This window comes from Spermophilus citellus (assembly GCF_964194105.1).
Source record: "Spermophilus citellus genome assembly, chromosome: 10".
NCBI classification, from domain to species: Eukaryota; Metazoa; Chordata; class Mammalia; order Rodentia; family Sciuridae; genus Spermophilus; species Spermophilus citellus.
Genome location: NC_138197.1, coordinates 89,988,459 through 90,007,200, shown reverse-complemented (window position 1 = coordinate 90,007,200; position 18,742 = coordinate 89,988,459). Strand labels below are relative to the sequence as shown.

At 39.9% G+C, this 18,742-nt stretch overlaps 1 protein-coding gene across 1 annotated transcript in view; it reads right to left on the bottom strand.

Moving 5' to 3' along the window:
- KCNMB4 (potassium calcium-activated channel subfamily M regulatory beta subunit 4) overlaps positions 1 to 18,742 on the bottom strand; it is a 63,828-nt gene that overhangs the window by 17,466 nt on the left and 27,620 nt on the right. Inside the window, exon 2 of the mRNA XM_081311374.1 lies at positions 17,421 to 17,548. Coding sequence (XP_081167500.1) covers positions 17,421 to 17,548 — 128 coding nt within the window. The remainder of the gene's footprint in view (positions 1 to 17,420; positions 17,549 to 18,742) is intronic.

Genomic DNA, 18,742 nt, shown 5'->3' with positions numbered 1-18,742 from the left:
TGCTTGGAGAACAAAAGTACTACTGAGAAATATGTGTAACATTTAAAACAGAGACTTACTGTTGAATAATAGCATTTTAAAACTTGAGTAATTAAAAAGACCATCATCAATCCATCCAAGTCTCTCTTAGATGTTCCAGAAGTTTTAACTTGATCCTGGTAGCACATGATACTCAATATTCAAATAAATATCAAATTATAATGAATTGTCTAATTGGTGGACTAAACGTGGTTAAGAGTTTTAAAAATCAGTAAGCATTATAGGCAATGGTATTCGTAGGGAATATGTTTTCTTTTGCCATGAGACTGGCAATAATATCCCTTCATCCAGAATCCTGCAGTGATAATTACATGGAGCAAAGTTGTGTATCACCCAAGACAGACAGGTACAGAAAATGAACTTTCCTTGTTATAAGCTTCCGATATTTTCAGGCTGCACAATGAAGCCTAAGCTGACTGACATTCATAGGTGAAGGCTGGTGATTTTGCAATTTTACCAAGCAAATAGCCATTGTAGTTGAAATTAGGTCTCTCTTGATCCAAAGCACAAAGATAGGGTGCTTTCAAGGACTTCCTTGGTACTTGGTTCTCTTCTATTCAGTCATTCACCATTTGAAAAATACCTACAGAGAGGTAGGCACCAGGGACACCCTTAGTGTTGGCGCTCTCTAGTAAGCTGTAAGCCTAAGGGCAGGAACACTCTTCTGTGTATACTCCCACCATCAGCTTGACCCACTTGAGGTGCTCTGTGAATGCTTGCCATCCACTTATGCTGAAATCTACTTCAAAACATAATGGACATTGGTACACAATGCAGGGGTAATGAAAGAGAAGAAGTATTTAAGTTTATCTGGGAAAATAGAAAGGCAGTATCCTGTGAACAGATAGAAGGAACAACAAGAATGTAGAGTTTGGGGGAAAAAATGGACCAAGAATTTCTTGATAGAAGATACAGCACAAAGAAAGGCACGAATGTTTTGTGTGGCAATTCAGATGGTTTCACCACCAGTTGTGTGTACCTGTGAATAGGTAACAATGAATTCCACGAATATATATGATTATAATGCACCAATAAACTTGTTTAGTAAAATAAAATTTTAAATTAAAACAAGTTATAGTAGCAACCTCATTGATTAAATTTAATAGAGTTCCTTCTGTTATCCTAGTCCAATATGGACTGGCTGATGTTGGCTGCATTATTGCTAAGGGTTAAGAGCATGGATTCTAGAAGCTAAATAAATAGGTTTGGGGTTGATCTCAAAATAGATAAAGAGCCAAACAGTAAATTCTAGAGGCTAGGAAGAGGAGTGACACTGGATAATAGGTACCAAAATACAAGTAGAGAGGAGGCACAGGAGGACTAATAACTTAGAGTAGGGTGACTATAGTAGGGTCACTGCAATTCACAATGACCTAGTACATATTTCACGAAGAACTTAAAGAGAGCAATTTATAGGGTCCAAATACTAAGAAATGTTAAAGGTATAAGGAGATGGAAATGCTAATTTCCTTGGTTTAATCATTATACATTACACGCATACACTGAATTATCATGCACTACCCCATAAATATGTACAATTATAAGTGTCAACTTAAAAAAAAAAAAAAAAGAGGTTTGAATTCTGGCTCCGTCACTTGCCAGCTATATAATTTGGCCAAGCTGCTTAACTGCTCAGTGCTTCAGTTCCCCCAGGTATAAGATGATGATTATGATAACAATGCCTTGTGGGACTGTTGTGCAGATTCAGTGAGTTAATAGGTATACAGCACTCATATATTTTCTGGCATGATGTACAGGCATTGACTAGTATTGGGTAAGGCAGAATAAATGAGGTTCCTATATACCAGTCTTTTCCAGCATCTTTGAATGAGGGAATTAAACTATTCTGAGTTCCTATTAGGATAGTATTAGGATGGAATAACTTATTTGGAGTTATTGTTATGGGTATCAGAATCAAGACTCAAAATGATCATGAGACTGAAACAATCAGTCAAAAACAACATCTTGTATTTACAGAGGGATAAATTCAAAATTCTTGCATTGAGATCCAGAAAACACATTTTACAAGTTTTGGAATCGGGGAGCTTGCTTTAAGAGCAGTGTATGTATCAAACCGATATGGGGGGAGTAAATTTAATGGATTATCAGCTCTGCATGAATCAGCAGTGGTTACAGCTGCCAAAGAAACCAACAGGTCTCACTGATTCTGTTTTAGTCTCTAGAGAGAACAATGGCGGTAGAAATGTTCTTCTGCCTTCCTCTGCACAGGCCAGCTCAGGGCACACATGAGAGGGAATCTGCTTCCACAGTGATGGCAGTGTGGATCTAGTGACACCCACAGTCTGCAGTCCAGGACTCGGGTTCAGATCCTGGCCCTGCTCCTCCCTGCCCTGTGACCTTAGAGCCTTTGTTGCTTTGGCTGTCCACCTCAAACAACACGATCTGCCTTCACTGTGAGATCATAGCATTAAATACATTAATGAAAAAAAAAGGTCTTTTTATAATTGTCAAAATGAATAGAATACATACAATTCACTGATATGTATGTATACCATTTAGAGGCATTAGGTTCAATAGATGTGCCACCACCATCACTATTTCTAGAACTTTTTCATAGCACCAAACAGAAACTCTGCTACCATTGTACCAGGGACTCCCTGCATCCCTCTCCCCCAGTCTCAGATGACCTCAAATCTACTTTTTTTTTCCTAGGGATTTCCCTATTTTAGATATTTCCCAACACAAATTTCTCGACAACTAAAAGTGTTTGAAGATGGGATGGGCTTTTCCAAGAGGAGGTAGTGTCCATTGTCACCAGAGTTGTTCAGGTCAAGGAGAAAACATTTTCCAGAAAATGATGTGGTGCGGAGTCATTTGGAGTTGGAGTAAAGGACTAAAAAGGGTCTCCCAGATTTGGCAATGTGAGTATAAACTCCACAGTACCTTCCACGTGTGTCACAGGCTCCTCCTGGCCCCATTTTATCTCAGATGAAACTGAGGCAAGAGCCCTTCAATAAGTAGCTCAAGGTCATTCACTGAGTCACAGGGAGAGCTATGCATAGAACTAAAGTCTCCTGACGCGCAGCCCTGCCCTGCATTCCACCATCTGATGGGGCTGCTCTCTGTGACCTACTTGTCCTACAGTTCGTGTATTTTTCCTCCCAAAATCCCTTGGGGCTTTGTTTGAAGGCTGTGTAAAATATCTTAAATGAAAAGTGATTTGATAACACCAAATTCTTAACTTTATTATGATGAGGATAAAAGCTGTTAGAAGATGAATTTGCAAGCATGAAACCACTTTGATTAACCATCAGAAAACAGACCCTTAAATTCACATTTTCAGTAATGTATGGTGTTTGGATGTCAGACTGAGAAAGGGTGCTGGAATGAATTTCAAACATATTCCATAGCATCCTATGAGAAGCCTAGCAAATGCTGCTTTTTTAAAAAGTACAGATTTGGAGACCAAACACAGCCTTCAAATCTGATGTAATCTCTCTTAATATGGAACCAGACACAAATGTACATGGAAAAGACTCAATTTGGATAAGATTGCAGATTCACTGTTTTGTTTTTTAAGACTCAGGATATGTCATTGAACTTAATGTCTAAAGAGAAAGCCAATATGTTCCTTTTAAAAATAACTACAGAATCATCTCTTCTCTAATGACAGATTATAATACTTTTCAGGGTAAACAGAAAACAATAAGTAATTAAGGCTTTTTCAAATATAAAACATATTATTTAGTAATTCACTCAGAAGTCATCAAAATTTTCCTATGTAAGGAATTCAAATTTCAGGTTCTTCTTTATATGTACATTATTTCTTAGAATTTGTATGCTAAGTAGTCCACAAGTAAAGATGAAGTTTTGTTTTGTTTTTTTTTTTCAGTAATTTGCCCTACAAAGAACTGGAACAAAAAAAAAAGCCAGGTATGGTGATACACACCTGTAATTCTAGCGACTTGCAAGGCTGAGGCAGGAGGATTACAAGTTTGAAACCAGCCTCAGCAACTTAGGCCCTTTCTCAAAATAAAAAATAAAAAGGACTGAGGATACAGCACATTTGAAGAGTGCCCCTGAGTTCAATCCTCAGCATCACACACACACACACACACACACACACACACACACAAATACTCAAAACAAAACCAAAAACAACCTTAGAAGCCAATGGTACAATTAAATCCAACACATAAACATATTAAAAGAAACATGTTTTTAGAGCTTCATCTGTTTTCAGAGCTAAATCTGTTTTTAGAATGCAAAAACATTGTAAAAATAGACTACAGTTGACCAATTACTTTTCACTACATTGTATAAATGTGCACCTGAGTATAAATATACCATGTGCACACTTGGGTGCACATATCTAAGCATAACTGTTGTCTCAAAGTAGAAGAAATCTTGAGGTAGGCAGGCCAGGGCAGGGACAGCAACTCCTAATGCCAGGAAGCGACTCCTTATTACTACTCTGCTCAGTTTTTTGTGGTGCTGGGGATTGAACCCAGGGCTTCACACATGCTAGGACAGCACCCCATCACTGAGCTGCTGCATCTCCAGCCTGTTTCATTTAATTTTATTTTACACGGGGTCTTGCTAAGTTGTTGAGGCTAGGCTTGAAGTTGTGCAATTCTCCTGCCTCAGCCTGCTGAGTAGCTGCAATTACAGGTGTACACCACTGCACCTGGCTCTACTCTGCTCTACCAACATGTGGACATTTGTCCTCCTGCTTCTCACCTTAAGAGTTGTGTTATGGTTTGGATATGAAGTGTCTCCTCAACTCTCCAAGGTTCATGTAGGAATACTCAGAGATGAAATTATTAGATTATGAGAGCTAATAATAGTTGCTACTATGTAAGTAAATTAATCATCATTCTAGTTTGAATGGACTTAACTAGGTAGCAACTAACTGGGCATGGCTGGAGGAGGTGGTCACTGGGGGCGTGTCCTGTAAGGGTGCATCATCCTTGTGGCCCCTTCCCCTCTTTCTTTGCTTTTTGACTACCATGAGCTGAGTAGAGCTTCTGTCATGTCATTCCACCAGGATGTTCTGCCTCATTTGGGGCCTGGAATATGGACTGAATCTCTCAAACTATGAGCCCAAAGTAAACTTTTCCTCTTGTAAGTTGTTCTTATCAGGTATTTTGGTCACAGCAATGAAAAGATAACTAACACAGTTGCAGAGTAGCTTTAGCCCTCCTGCATCAGCCAACACCTTTCCTGCCAGGACAGTGGAAGCAGGAGGTGTAGTACTTATATTAGGAAAGCAAAGGTTATCCCAGAACCTCTTCCCTCTCCCATTGACATGGCCTTCAACCGAGTTGTTCAGGAGATAAGGCAGAAGTCACCCTCTTCTATCCTCTTTTATGCTTGAACATCCCTGCCATGTCATGCATCATGTCCATCGTGAAATCTGTAGATTCCAGTTCAAGTCTTGAGTCACTTCCTCCTTTGCTTCCTTCCCTAATTCTGCCTTTGCTCAAGCTCTTTTCATCCTCTGTCTAGATGGGTGCGATAATCTCCAAATTGCTCATTGTTTCTCCAATTTGGGTTTATAATCCAGTCTGTTTTCCACATTGCCACCTGACTGGTCTTTCTAAAACATCCACATGACTGTCACTCCAGCACACAGAAGTCTAAACCCTTTAGCATGGCGTGAAGGTGCAGTGTTATCTCACTCAATCTCTTCCAGTGCATCATCTCTCTTCCTCCAAGTACGCAAGGCTCCAGTTTCCTAAGCTATTTCCAATCTTATTGCTTGTACATGCTACTATTTTCCCCAAGATCCCTTTCTCTAGCTTTATCTGGAAAATTCCTACTCATTCTTTAAAATTCAACTCAACCTTTTCCTCTGTGAAGGCTTTTCTCTGCCCACTTCCTACTCTTTCAAGCGGATCCAGGCACTATACTGTGTGTGCACGCAGGTACCTCTAACATCGTGGCTTTAGTCACTTATTGACACAGTGAATTCTTTGAGGAAGAGGCAACGTCTTCCCATCACTGACCACTGATGCCTGTTGGCTAATAAAGCTTGCTGAATAAACAAGAGAGTGAATGACTAAAGTGGTGGCATTTTTATGGGAGAAATCTAGGAAACTGAAAAGGATAACACCATGAAAGAAAGTGATAATCTACTGTGTGACAAGAAGATCTCCTAAAATGGTATTTGTTTCGTGGAGAAGCATTCACATATGTGAATTTTCAAAATAACTGAAGTTTCACTTTTTTTAAGTTGAATAAAAACTAATGAAAATATTTTAAATACAATTGGTAAAAATCTTTCTAAAATGCATTACACATTTCCTTGCCTTTTAAGGAGAGTCTATTGAACCAAATTTAATCTTTTTTGATGACTCAGTGTCATCGTTATGAAACTCCATTACTGTTGAGGTAGGAGGACTGTCTGCTCCAGACTGTTAACCATTTAGTTCTTTACTGATTTTTCTCTCTCTTGCACCATTAGGGTTTTATTTAGCATCTTAATCATTGTAATTGTACAAATCTTCAGAATTAGAGAATCATTAAACCATAGGATTTGAGAGTTCAAAGGAATTTTAGAGATCATTTAAACTATCAGTCTATCAAATTTTATAGATAAGAAAACTAAGCCCTATAAGTGAGCAGTCCTTTTACAAGTGATTGCTTTTAATTTTCTATTTTAATGACTTTCAAACTGTGCTGTGTAGAGCACTCCACTCAATTTGAGCTCAGGCCATTAGGTTCATTTTTCTTTAAAATGCTAAGGGGAAATTTGATTTCAAAATATATACTGCAGGCTAAACACACCATGCATGAATAACTTAAGATACATCTTATTCAGTGTCACCAGTAAAACATATTTATTTTATTTTTACAACAGAATCTCTTTCTAGTTTTTATGCGATCTATCACTTTATTCATTAATAAAATACCAATTATTTATTCATGTGCTACCTAAGTCTCTAATCAGAGAATAACCAGGTTGTTCACTGATTAGTTCACTGTTTCTTAGTTGTTAGAAATTTACAAGGCAAAGGAAGAAAAACACACTTTTACTAGGTATGCACCATTGTGCAGAGGTGATCCTTATCAAAACAAAAAGAAAACATAAAACCCTCAAGATAGGTAATGTTACCCTCATTTTGTAGGTGAAGAAACCAAGACAGAGAAAGTGGACAATTTATCCCAGACTTACAATTACTCAGGAGTAGAGGAAAAATGTAAACCCAGTGCCTGATATCACATGGTGCTTCAAGGAATTCATAATATGTAAGTACATTTTCTATTAATTCCATAGCAGTGTGATAAAAGCAACCATGGCAATGTGGGCCCACAGAAGAGGAAGTACTTAGTAATACCTGCAAATGTGAGAGAAGTTTCCATGGTGATATTTGAGGTGAATTTTTGTTTGTTTGGTTTTTGTACCAGGGATAACTCAAGGGCACTCGACCACTGAGCCACATCCCCAGCCCTATTTTTTTTTTTTTTTTTGTATTTTATTTAGAGGTAGGGTCTCACTGAGTTGCTTAGCACCTTGCTTTTGCTGAGGCTGGCTTTAAACTCACCATCCTCCTGCCATCAGCCTCCCGAGCTGCTGGGATCACAGGCGTTCGCCACTGCGCCTGGCTTGAGGTGAATTTTAATAGTAGTAAAAACACCGATAGTGGTAGAAAACACTTTCAGGGGAGCCACTGTAGATTAAATATGTGCCTTCTTATCGATATCCTCACAGTAACCTTAGTATGTGCCCCCCTCTACAAGAGATACTGAGGCAGATAGGCTAATGTAACATTTCCAAGACCACACCATGAGAAAAAGGCTGGCTCCAGGGTTCTATCTAAAACCACTGTGCTCTGCTGATTTCTAGAAGTGAAAAATGTGAAGATGTCCCCAAGTGAGGGGGGCAATGATAAAGGTATCAAGGTGCGTGGGAAACGGTAACCAGAGGTGACTGAAGCTGGCAGTGAGAAAGTTCAAACACTGAGATTGGATCAGGCTACTGCTCCCCTTCATAAAACCCAGCTATGGCTGCTCACTGCATTTAAGATCCATACAAACCTTGGCTACTTCTCCCTCCAGTGTCAACACCATATTCCCTCTCACAGCTCTTCTTCTTCCTAAAACTCACCAAGCTCTCTCTGGCCTCAGAACCTTTGTATAGCTGATGCTCTGTTCTGAAATATTCTTCCCCTCACTTTTACCTAACTGACTCTAGAACATCCTCTCATCTGGACCTAACTATGATTTACTCAGGTCTTTGAAATTTCCCATGATGTTACAATGGCTCAGAGCAGTACCCTCAGCTCCTCCTTTACAGTTCTGCCAGCTTTGTCATTACAGTGTTGTGACTATATATATACTACATGTTCCACCAAGGCAGGGCCAGTGTCTGTGGCAGAGGTGGTTGTTTTTGCTGTTTTTTTTTTCCCCCCATGACTGGGACATAACCCAACAGCAGAAGTTGAAGTTGGAATTGGAAGGGTCTGGCCTTTATCCTACGGACAATAAGAAGGCAGAAAAAAAAATCAACCAAGATTGATGACAAGATCCAACAGAGGTTCATATAAAGTGAAAATAAAACCTAGTGTACCATGGATGAAGGAAGAGATAAAGACCCAGGCTGAAAGAACAACTGAGGAACATTTCAACAACCCAGATGGCGGCCTAAACCACGGCAGTGGTGGAGGTGTGAATTCAAGAGATTACTCAGGTGGTGTGGCCAGATTTGTTCATTTCATGGGTGTGTGTTTATATAAGCCTGCTTTGTATTCTTCATGAACTATTATAAACTCAGATGTACAAAACAAAGCATCAAAAAGTAGACTTGTACAGAAAAATATCCCACTCTCCATAAGAGGAAAAGTTCAAAAACTAAAGACTGATAACTCCTCGCCTTTAGATCTAAAGAGGAATGAATGAGCATTTCCAGGGAAAATGTTCCCTTTTCAAGGAACCAAATTGATACTACCTGTACAGAGAAGCTCTCTGACAATGGAATGAGGATATCAAAGCATGCTTGTTAAGGGGCTTTGCTGGGTTTTACTAAGAAAAGACAAGACAGGTGTTTTAGTCAGCTTTTCATCGCTGTGACCAAAATACCTGACAAGAACAATTTTAGAAAAGAAGTTTATTTTGGCTCACCATTTCAGAGCCTGGGTCCATGGCTGGCCGCCTCCACAGCTCTGAGACTTGAGGTGAGGTAGAACATCATGGCGGAAGGGCGTGGCAGACAGAAATAGCTCAGAAGATAGCCACCAGGAAGCAAAGAGAGAGAAAGAGCTCTGCTCACCAAGGACCAAACATAAATGCCAAGGCACACCCTCAGTAGTCTACTTCCTCTAGCCACACCCTACCTGCCTACAGTTGCCACCTAGTTAATCCATTCAAGTGGATTAATCCATCACTTAAGCTACAGGTCTCATCATCGAATCATTCCAGCCCTGAAAGTTCTTGCATTGTCTCACACACGAGCTTTTGCAGGACACCTCATATCTAAACCATAACACCAGGAAAAGGCTAAGAAAAAAAAAAGAAAGAGATAAAGGGAGCAGAAGTATGAACTTAGTTCTATAAAGTGTAAAAAAAAAAAAAAATCTAATGGAAGGAGATTGTGAGCCCTGAAGTTAAGGGAGGAAAAGGACTAAAGATAACAGAAGAAGACCACTATGAATGGACACGGCCCTTGGCGGGAAGCAGTGCCAGCTGACCACATGGTGACTGAGCAGGCGTGGCTACTGGTGGTTGCTCGGGACACTGCAGAGTCCACTCCTGAATATAGTTTGCCTCCACAAGGCTGACACAGAGGAAAGCTAAGAACCCATCATCTTTGCCTTAGATTTTTAAAATAACATATTTTTTCTTGAAAATGGAAGCTTCTTGATAACCATTCTCCCTAATTTCCTGAGTTTGCGTGAAACCGAAAGGTTACTTTAAATATAAAGTTCATCTGATCAGGAGCATCTGGGAGTCAATACAGTAAGTCTATTTTAGTTTCCTATTTAGCAGTAGTAAAAAGTGTACCAGGGAGCTGCCATCTTCACACCTCCTAACAGCACTGTTGTTTCCTCTCGCATATGTCACGATGAAAGAGCCAAACTCCAAACTCCTGCTTCCCCAAGTCACTTAAAAATCATGTCTCGAGTGCTGCCAGGCTGTGATAGACCACCCCCACTTCTATCTACACCCCCAGGGTTTGGGAATGGGACAGGGAGATGATGGAGAGAAAATGTATATCCGTTGTGACGGAGGTATGACGGGCTTAAATCTGCAGCACTAAAATTAACAGAAGAGGTGTACGGTGACATAATCAGGGATCTTATTTGGTCTCAGTCCCTGGTTCCTGGTGGATCTTCTAAAACCCTTGTAATTTCCTGGTTACTAGGGGTGAGTGGAGCCTCTTCTGCTGTTCATAGTAAGTCTCTTTCAGCTTCACTTGAGTCTGTGCAAATGAGGTACGTGTCAGAGGATTGGGGCAGGTTACCAGAGGCCCCAGGTAATTAAAGGTTGGCACTTTCCATACCACCTGCTCCAGAGAGGGCAAGGGACCAGAGACTGACTGAATCACTAATGGGCCATGAATTACTCAAGCACACTTGTGAAATGGAACCTCCATTAAAAACTCCAAACAAGAGGGTTCAGAGATCCAAACCATTAAGGTTCTGGGGCAGCTGCGGCATGGAGAGGGTGTCTTGCCCGATGTATATCTTCCAGCTGGCTTTTCCTGGGTTGGATCTTTACAACAAACTGCCATAGTAAGTAAAGCATGTCCTGAGTTCTGTGAGACCCTCTTGCAAATTATCGAAAGCTAGAAAGGTCATTGAGAACCTCTGACTTGGTGCAGGTTGGTCAAATGGGACCTCGGGATGTGAGACTGGTGTCTGAAGGGGGATGGCCTTGTGGGACTGAGCTCTTTAATTTCTAGATTCTGATGGTAACTCTAGGTAGTGTTAGAACTGAATTGAAATGAAGGATACCAGAGGTGTCCGAAGAGAATTCAAGAACTGCATGGAGTGGGAAAAACACATATACTTGGAGCCAGAAGTGTTGTGAGAATAGCAAAAATGTTTCCTTTCAGCAAATAATCTATGTTTAGCTCTTTTTAGAAAGTTCTAAAGGAATGGTCCTTCCTGATTGGTATTGAAGATATTCAGAATTCCAGGCTCATGGGAGATAGCTCTGTCAGGGGATGCAGCTTTTACAAAACTTGGTACCAAGTGCAGAGGGTGGGCATCCCCTGCTAGTCAGGACAGGGGGCAGGAGAAAGTGCCCAGTTTGCCTCCGATGCAATTTCAAGTCACATGCATTCTGAAACCAGCTCCTGGTCTGGGCAGGAAGCTTTGGTGAAGCACCTGACTCCGATAGCGATGGGCTACGTTGCTGGGCTTCCGCCTCACACAAAAGTCCTCCCTACGTCCTAACCTTTTTATTCGATCCTATTTCATTTTCTTCAGGGCATGTTCCACTTTTGCCTTGATTCCTATATACACTCAATTTTTCTCTCTTACTGAGCAGTTTTAGTTTGTAACAGGTTCATTTCTCTGCGTCCATTCCTGCTTCCCTTTCCACCGCTCATCTCCACTATTTTTCTAGTAATGGGAAATTTCACTTTATTGTGGTCAGAATACTTTTAACATGAGATCTACCTTCTTAAAATTTTAAGTGTGCAATCCATTGCTGTTGACTATAGGTACAATGTGGTACAGCCAATCTCCAGAGCTTATTCATCTTACTTGAAGGAAACTTCATGACTTCTGATTAGTGACTCCCCATTTCCTCAGTCACTGGTAACCACTCTTTCAGTAAGTGACCTTGACAGTTTCAGATTCTTCATGTATGTGGAATCATAGAATATTTTTCTCTCTGTGACTGGCTTATTTCAATGTTCATCTATGCTGTCACAAATGCAGACTTTCCTTCTTTTTAAAGATTGCACAGTATGCCATCATATGGATATACCATATTCTTCGTTTGTTTTTTGAGATGGGGTCTTGCTATGTTACTCAGGCTGGAACTGAACTCCTGAGCTGGAGCAATCTTCCTGCCTCAGCCTCCTGAGTAGCTGGGAATTACAGGTGTGTGCCACAATGCCTGGAAAATGCCATATTTTCTTTATCCATTCATCTGTCCACGGACATTTAAGTTGTTTTCACGTCTTGGCCAGTGTGAATATTGCTGCAATGAACTTAGAAATACTAATATCTCTTCACAATCCCAATTTCAAGTATTAATCCTGAAGTCAACACTCAGAAGTGGGACTGCTGGATCATATGGCAGATCTTTTAATTTTTTGAGGAATCTTCACACTTTCTCCCATAATAGCTGCACCATTTTGTACACCCACCAACAGTATGCAAGGGTTACAATTTCTCCACATCCTTGCCAACACTCGTCTTGTTTTTCTTTTCACAATAGCCATCCTGACATGTAAGGTGATATCTCATTATGGTTTTGATCTGCATTTCTCTTGATGATTAACAATACTGAGCAATGGATTATATATCCATCAGCCATTTCTATGTCTATTTTGGAGAGATGATTTAAGTACTTAGCCCATTTTAAAATTAGGTTGTTTGTTTGTTTTACTTTATAGAGTTGTACGGGTTTTTACACATTTGGGGATATTAAACCCTTATCAGACGTATGCTTTGCAAACATTTTTTTCCACTCTGCAGATTGCCTTTTCATTCCACTGAGTGTTTTTACAAGACCACTACAGACTGCTAATTGTCAAAAGCAATGACTTCTCAGCATTCTTCTTGATTACTTCCTTCTCCTTAATACACTCTCCTTTCAAGACAGCATTTTCTTCTAGCTTCCTCTCACCTGTGGGCCACTCTTCCTCCATCTCCTCTGCTTGTTAAGTTACATATAATTCTGTCAACATTTCTCTTCTCTGCATGTTCCCAACATGCATTATTTCTCTCTGCTTCAACTGCAGCTTGTGTGCCAATGATTCCCAGACCTACACAGCACTGCTCCTGATCTCTTGCTTCTGAACCAAAGCATCTTCTGGATATCTTACGAGTCCCTCTAATTCAGTATATTTCCAGAGCTGGACTATCCTTTTCTCACATTCTGTCAAATTTGACGCCTTCCTTTGCCTCATCACTTACACTGTCATTAAACTTTAAAATGTATTTTTATAGAACAATCCCTGTTCACTACTTCCATCTCCACTACTCAGTTAGGCCCTCATCAGGACTAGTAGATGGTTAATTAAAGGAACTCTGAAAATCAGACTAATTGAATTCCAGGTATGTTTGTTTGTTTGTTTGTTTTAACTTAATAGCTGTGTGCTTTGGGTACTTTATTTAACTTCTTTAAAGCTTGGTTTCCTCATCTGTTGAGTGGGACTAGCACTTAGAACTAGTGTAAGAAATTTCATGATCTCAATAAAATGTCATTCACAATGGCTGGCACATGGCAGCCACTCAAAAATGTCATTTTTCTCACATCAGTATTCTCCTTCCTGCCTGCCTTGACATATATTTCCCATCTAATGCTCATTCAGTTATACCAGTTACTTCCTAAATCATGTCAGTCTTTGATTAAAAGTAAAAAACTCTGTATGCATTTTTATTGCCTATATTTAAAAGACTGTCTCTTAAAGGCATTAATGACTTTTTAGAAATCTAAACCCAAGCTACCTTTCCTGATAAAAACTCCCCACTCCTTAGCATATAACATACATATCTAAGATACCTAGTTAAGCCTTGCTTTCTTTATTGTAGTCACCCCATTCTCAAGATCTTCCCTTATTGTTTTTTTTTAAATTTTATAGTTGTACATGGACAGAATGCCTTTATTTTATTTGTTTTTTATTTTTATGTGATTCTGAGGATTGAACCCAGTACCTCACACATGCCAGGCAAGTGCTCCACCACTGAGCCACAACTCCAGTCCAAGATCTTCCCTTATTTCTATATTTTTGGTACCACCAGGGATTGAACCCCAGGGTGCTTAACCACCAAGTCACATCCTAGCCCTTTTTATATTTTATTTAGACACTGAGTGTTACTAAATTGCTGAAGCTGGCTTTGAACTCACGATCCTCCTGCCTCAGGCTCCTGAGCCACTGGGATTACAGGCATGTACCACTGTGCTCAGCCCTCTTTTATTTCTAGGAGGGGAAATCGTATTTATTTTTGCATAAGCACCTGTTTTCACCAATGAATACAAATTCCTTGGAAGCAAAGAACCCTCCCTTATTAACTTGGTACATCGCATTCATTTATTCACCAAATATTTATTTTGAGAGCCAGGCACTGTGTAAGCATTAAGGAAACAACCACAAAGAATGATTGACCCACACCCTTAACAAGTGTACAGTGTGGTTAGGGAGATAGATACACATACGATTCCATTAAAGGGTAACAGGTGAAAGGGCAGAGCAGTGCTCTAGATCCTGATCATATGTGGGAATTCCCAGGACTGAATTGTTTTCTCAGTACTGCAAATTAAACCCAAGGGCCTCTACCACTGAGCTCTTTCTCCAATTCTTTTTATTTTGAGACAGGGTCTTGCTAAATTGCCCAGGCTGGCATTAAATTTGCAATCCTCTTACTTCAACCTCCCAAACCAGAGATTACAGGTGTGCACCATTGTGCCTAGCTGAATTCTTTTAAAAATGCTAATACCTGGGTTAACTGCCAAAGATGCTGATTTAATTGGCCAGTGGGGTGTGTGTGTGTGTGTGTGTGTGTGTGTGTGTGTGTGTGTGTGTTTTAAAGCTGCTCTGGAGCAGTTATGTCAAGTGAGTGTTGCAAACCTCTGGGATAGAGTTGTACACAGGAGACTATGGGACATGAGAGACTCATCTGGTAGCTGGCACGTGGGGTTGTCCTTCCTTTCTCCATGTGACTTAGGAGACAATGTCCCACCCAAAACTCAGGGGTAGATTCTAATTGTTCTTTTTGTGATTAGTTTAGGTAGGCAAAGGAAACTCACTCTGAACAAGGATACAGAGTGGGAGACTGACTGTGCAAAGTTGGAAAAAGGTTTCCTACTCCCAAGGAAAATATGCCAGGAAAGATATACTGTTTCTGCATCTGGACAACAACTGGAATTGTAGAAGTCATACTGTAACCACAAAGGCAGAACTGAAATCCAGAAAGGAGATGGGTTCTGGTTGATGCAATTGTCAGTCAGTGCATCAGACAACCCTGTTGTCAGTCTACCTGTGCATTCCTTCATGTATGAAGGTAATTTTCTAATTGTTTATACTACTTCAAATAAGAATACACTCTTTACCTGTAGCAGATGGCATCTCAACTGATATGCAACAAAAAAGTTGGGGATCAAGGAAAGGAGTGTAGTCCAGAGAAGGTGATATCTGACAGGAGTCCTCAGCAAGGCAGTTGAGAGGCAAAAGCAGCAAATTAAAAGACACGGGTATGAAAGTATGAGATATTCTTGAAACTGTATAGTTCAGAAAGCTACGGCAAAGCGTTTAAGCAGGGAGATAAGGCTGGAGGGGTGGTAGACTGGGTCAGATTTTGAGGAACCTCGCATGCTGTGGTGGATTAAATATGGCCACAAATCCTTTGCAGCTCTTCCTAACAGGAGGAGTCATCTGTCAACATGCCATACATCTGGCTGGCTTTGTGACTTGGTTTGACCAACAGAATACACAATGAAGTTATGTTTATTCTAATTCCAGAGCTGAGGCCTGCCTCTCCTGAATGCTGCCTAGAGGCTACCATGCCACCATGAGGAAGGCAGTTTAGCCCACTGAAGAAGCATGACAGGACAGGTGGAGAACAGAGGTGGCCCCTCGACACCCAGCGCCACCTGCTGGGCCTTGAGGGAAAGGCCATCTTGAACCATGTGGCTATTTCCACCATCACAGGACTGAGTATGAGCCCAGTGAATCTAGAGTAGTAAGAACTATGACATCACTGCTGCATTAGCAGGGGTGAGAAATAATGGGGAACTGAACTAAGGCAGTGGTGGCAAGAAGGCACAGAAAAGTCATCACAGAAGTTTGTAAAATCCACATGATGGTGAATACAGGTTAAAGAGTGTAAAGGAGGAAATGAATTAGGTACCAAAGTTTTCTGGGATAGGTAAACAAAGGAATGACGGCACCAATCACAAAGGAGAGATCATGGGAGGAAGAGAAGGTTGGAGGTAACTGGGGTATGCCCAAGTGGAGATGTACAGCAAGGAGTTTTAAATATTAAATAAATGTTTGAAACATAAATTACTATGATTAATCTGGGAGAATACTGAAGTACTGCAGTCCAAGGAATCATCTTGATTTGATCTATATGGCAAAATTTGAGTGCCTTCTAAAGCAAGTAAAGTTTTCAAAAACTTTTATTGGTGTGTTATAATTATACTTAATAGTTGGGTTAACTGTGATATATTTATATATGCATATAGCACAAATTCATCTCTTCATTCCCTCATACCTCCCCTTTCCCTCCCCTCTTCCTTCCTCTGGTCACTTTCTGCTACCCTACTGGTATCTCTTCTGTTTTCATGAGGTCCCTTTATTTGAAAAGAAAACCTAGGAACTTTTAGAGTCCGGCTTATTTCACTTAGCATGGTCTCTGGTTTCATTCACTTTCCTGCAAATGACACAATTTTTGTAATTCTTTATGGCTAACTAAAACTCCATTGTGTGTGTGTGTGTGTGTGTGTGTATGTATGTGTGTGTGTGTGTGTGTGTATATATATATATATATATCACGTTTTCTCTATTTTTTTGAGGGATACCTAGGCTGGTTCCATAACTTGGCTATTGCAAATTGTGCTGCTATAAACATGGGTATGTATGCACAGCTGTAGTATTCTGACTTTATTCTTTAGGATAAATACTGAGGAATGGGTCATAAGGTAGTTCTATGCCTAATCTCTTGAGTAACCTCCAAACTGATCTCCACAGTAACTGTACTAATTTTCAATCCCACCAACAGTGTATTCTCACCAGCATTTTTTTTTTTATTGTTAATGACTGCCATTCTAACTGGAGTGAGATAAAATCTTGGTGAAGTTTTGTAAGTCAAGTAAAGTTTTAATGGTGTGAACTCATTCTATTGACATTTCATCAGAATAGAAAGGAAAAGGAAAGTTCAAGGGTCTGTGCAATCTGAAATGCTGACAAATCTGCACACTGTTTAGCTTATGTGCTTTAATCTGTAATCTCAGAGAACACTTGTAGCATACAGTGGTCCTACACGAAGGCACTACTGCACTTTTCGGTATCTCCAGAGGGTAAGTTCTATAATACAAGTTCTGTTTCTTTCCTACAGATTCTCTTATCCTATAGAGCATGAAGGGGTCTCCGTATGCTAGAAAGAATGAAGACTACAGCTAGAGAGAGTCTACTTCCAAGGTTCATATTTTGTCAAGTGGGCACAATATGTGATTTGCCAGTGTAATAAATTACACAGGCTACAGACAACATCAATATCCACAAGTAAATACTGACTTACCTTTGATATTGGTTAAAATAGCAAGTAAATGGCTGGGAACCAATCTCATCTTTCCAGTACTGTTGCCAATTCATGACACTTTCCAAGTTCTTCTGATTTTCTCTCTTACAGGGAGGAATATAGGAGCACTAACAAAATAGAACACAGAAAGTACAGCTATTATTCTATAGAATATTAAAATATACTCCATTTTTCTTCAAAGATGTTCTTTGATTACAGTGCATGGCCTGAGACTGATAGGAAAGCATAGACTGATAGGAAAGCATTGAATGCCCATCTTTTTTTTTTTTTTTTTTGTAGTTGTAGATGGACCAAATGCCTTTATTTTATTTGTCTATTTTTGCCTCACACTTGCTAGGCAAGCACTCTGCCCTTGAGCTACAGCCTTAGCCCCTCGAATGCCCATCTTGATGGCCATGAATGTGCCAATGGTGTCACCACTAGGCATTAGGGTTTTCACAGTGCTACCCATCAACTCCTGCTCAGGTGTTCTAATCATGAGACAGGAAAAATTGCCAAAGAGAGCCCCAGCCATCATACTCTTACCATCTTAATATGGTCAAAGTAGTTGGATTGGGACTATCCACAAGGACCCACAGCAATTGGCATCTTGCTTGTGGCCTTGGCTCCTGGTCCATTTTTACAGGGAGATGGCACTGTGCAGATGTTAAATCTAATTTAAACCTAATTTTTAAATACAACCAAATTGAAATTGCTTCACTATATTTCAAATTTCCAATTTGGTACAATGACAAAAAAAAAAAAAAAAGAAAAAAAGAAAAAAGAAACAAAAAAACCCTCCAGTAACTAAAATACCTTTAGCCATTAGGATATAAGGACATTTCATAAACAAGGAATTACAATCCAAAGACAAATTAAAAGCATAATGTATCTTCTCTTTTGGGGAGCCTGCCAGTCAACAGAGGGAGCAGGGAAAAGTTCATTTTTATCATCAATTCCTATCTGTGGACCTTGGCATTTTCCTCTTCCACTTTTAACTATTAAATCAAGCACATGCCTAGATCTTCTCCAGATCCTACTTCTCAACCACTGAAACTTAAGTTTTCTTTTCTTACATTCTCTTAGGCAATGAAATCAGCAGAAAACTTCCTTCAAGCATATAATCAATGTATTTTGCTAACTGATGTTTTTTCCTAGCCATGACGCTGACAGAGTAAATCTCTTCAGGGGGCTCAATTACCCTAAACAATACAGATTCAGCACCACTGAAAAAACTGATTTTAACTCCAGTTGTTAAAATGAGCCCTAAGCATCCTAAGCCATTTTCTCCAACTCAGACTTTTATAAAGATGAAGATGATT